We start from the raw sequence: 2,649 nt of genomic DNA, 5'->3' as shown, positions 1-2,649 counted from the left end.
TACAATTAATTAATACAACTTAGTGGAGAAATAAAGTTAATGCATAATTTATAGGGAGAAGCTATAAAAATTTCAGTTTTATATTATGTGAGTTAAATGTGAAAATTAATTGTTTTTAAATTTGTATTTTAATACTCCCTCTGTTTCACAAAGAGTGTCATTCTGATACTCTTCACACAGATTAAGAAAATAGATTAAAACTCCTTTATACCGCTAAACTGTTTTTATAATTACAATTATCTGTTTTAATTTAATTTTATGTAATTATAAATAATTAGTTTTGTAAACGTGTATCTCTTAGACTTCTTCTTAATTTAGTCAATAGTCATTGTGATACTTTAATGCAGTTCTAAAATTAAGAGAACTATCGACACTTATTTTTGAACTAAATCTATTTCAACGTGTTTATTACAGTAAAAAATTGGAGCCAAAATTTTGAGTGGAGGCAATCGAACAAAATTTAAAAATATTGGACGTGAATATATTAGATCCATGTCACTATTTACAGACTTCATCTATCTATGGCTTTTGATTTAAACTGTTCACCTTCAACAGATAAAGAAAATTATCCATTTGATTTGAATATTCCACCTGTTAGTAGTGATGATTATGTTTTCCAAATTGAAGACGTTAGGGATGATACTGAATCAGTTCATCCAAATGAAGAAACACCGATAACGGTCATCTCGTCTTCGCAAGGTACTCTTTTAATCGATTTGAATCCAAATCTAACGGCGGGATCAGATGCACAACATGTAGAGATAGATCTTAATCAACTGTATGAGGAAGATGAAGATCACTCTGCTGGAAACCCAGGTATATATTAAATCATTTTCTAATATTCATATAGAACTGGTGTGTTATAAATGGAATATCAATATGTTTCGTAAAGAACGTGTGTTTGACTTTTCATATTTAGTTCATACAAATGTGTCACTTACTCCTTCTAAATATTTTTGAACAGAACAAAACCATCATCAGTCAACAAATGGAAAGAAAAAGAATGTTACTAATGCTCAAAGATGGGCAATTTATTATGCTTTGTTGGAAAGGAGTGTCAAAGGAAAGATTGATGGAACAACAACAAAAGAAGTCTCAGAGTTGTTCTCGATTCATCGTCGTACGGTGCAACGAATATGGGAACGAGCTAAAAAGACTCCCCTTGGTGCATCAGTTGATGTATCTGAGCGAAAGACAAAAAACTGTGGTCGTAAGAGAGTTGAAATTGATTTACAACGGATTGCTGACATTCCTCTTCACCGGCGAACAACTTTGAGGTCATTGGTAGAAGCACTTGGAGTTAGTTATGTAACGCTATATAGACGACTAAAAGAAGGTCTTCTACGACGTCACAGTAATGCACTGAAACCATATCTTAAAGAGGAGACTAAGAGAGCACGACTCCAGTTCTGCTTATCTATGATCGATCCACACAGTTTGATTCACGAGCCAAAATTTGTCAATATGTACAATATTGTACATATTGACGAGAAATGGTTCTATATGACTAAGAAGTCAGAGAATTATTATCTACTTCCGGCTGAAGATGAACCATTGCGGACATGTCAAAGTAAGAATTTTATTGGGAAAGTTATGTTTTTAGTTGCTATGGCTCGTCCAAGATTTGATGTTGCTGGTATTGAAGTATTTTCGGGAAAGATCGGTGTATTTCCCTTTGTCACGATGCAACCTACAAAAAGACGAAGTAGAAACAGAGAAGCAGGGGTCATGGAAATAAAACCGATTACTTCCGTCAAAAGGGAACACATAAAAATGTGCTTAATTGAAGAAGTTATTCCGAGCATTCACGGAAAGTGGCCAGCTGAAGATTTGGGGAAACCTATATTCATTCAACAAGATAATGCAAGGACACATGTGAATCCAAGCGATAAAGAATTTCAAGAAGCTGCTTCAAAAAATGGGTTTGACATTCGATTGATATGTCAACCGCCGAGTTCTCCAGATTTGAATGTTCTTGACCTTGGATTTTTTAGTGCTATCCAAGCCCTACAACATAAGGTATGTCCTAAAACCGTTGAAGAACTTATTGCTGCCGTTAGAAAAGCTTTTGAAGAATATTCAACGACGAAGATCAATCACATTTTCCTGAGTTTGCAACTTTGTATGCAAGAAACTATGAGAGTTGGAGGATCTAATAACTACAAAATTCCACACATGAAGAAACAAGCATTGGAAAGAGCAGGTCTTCTTCCTAAACAAATAACGTGTGACCCAAGTATTGTAGAGAGTGTGAGAAACCAACTACAAACTTAAGTTTGGTTCGTTCTTTTCTGCTTCTTAAGTTCTTAATTTGTTTGGTTTTGTTATGAATTTAAGTATTTATTCTAATAAAATTAAATTTTATTTTATGATGAATATTGCTATACAAATGTTGTTTAGCTCATGCAAAGGAGGTTAAAATCATACACACGAGAAAAGTGCAGACTTCTGATTAATTAAATCAAAACACGATACACTCTTTTTTTTCTTTGTTCTTTTTCTCGGTGCAAAACACGACACACTCTAAAAAAACCAAAAAAGCATTGCCTATAACGAAAGTGAAAAAACAACAACAAACTCAAGTAATACTGTATGATTAGATACTAAAGCAAACAATGATTTTATTGATAATTTATTCATAGTCATAAA

The 2,649-nt window shown here is 33.2% G+C and overlaps 1 protein-coding gene across 1 annotated transcript; it reads left to right on the top strand.

The window, feature by feature from the left end:
* Nucleotides 1–521: 521 nt before the first annotated feature.
* On the top strand, nt 522–2,274 carry LOC104751737 (uncharacterized). The gene is made up of 2 exons (XM_010473757.1): nt 522–816; nt 965–2,274. The coding sequence occupies exons 1-2, from the start codon at nt 522–524 to the stop codon at nt 2,272–2,274; spliced, it is 1,605 nt and encodes a 534-aa protein (XP_010472059.1).
* The last annotated feature ends 375 nt before the right edge of the window (nt 2,275–2,649 follow it).

Source organism: Camelina sativa, chromosome 2 (genome assembly GCF_030686135.1).
Source record: "Camelina sativa cultivar CO46 ecotype springtype chromosome 2, ASM3068613v1".
NCBI lineage: Eukaryota > Viridiplantae > Streptophyta > Magnoliopsida > Brassicales > Brassicaceae > Camelina > Camelina sativa.
This window is presented reverse-complemented; position numbering and strand designations above follow the sequence as displayed.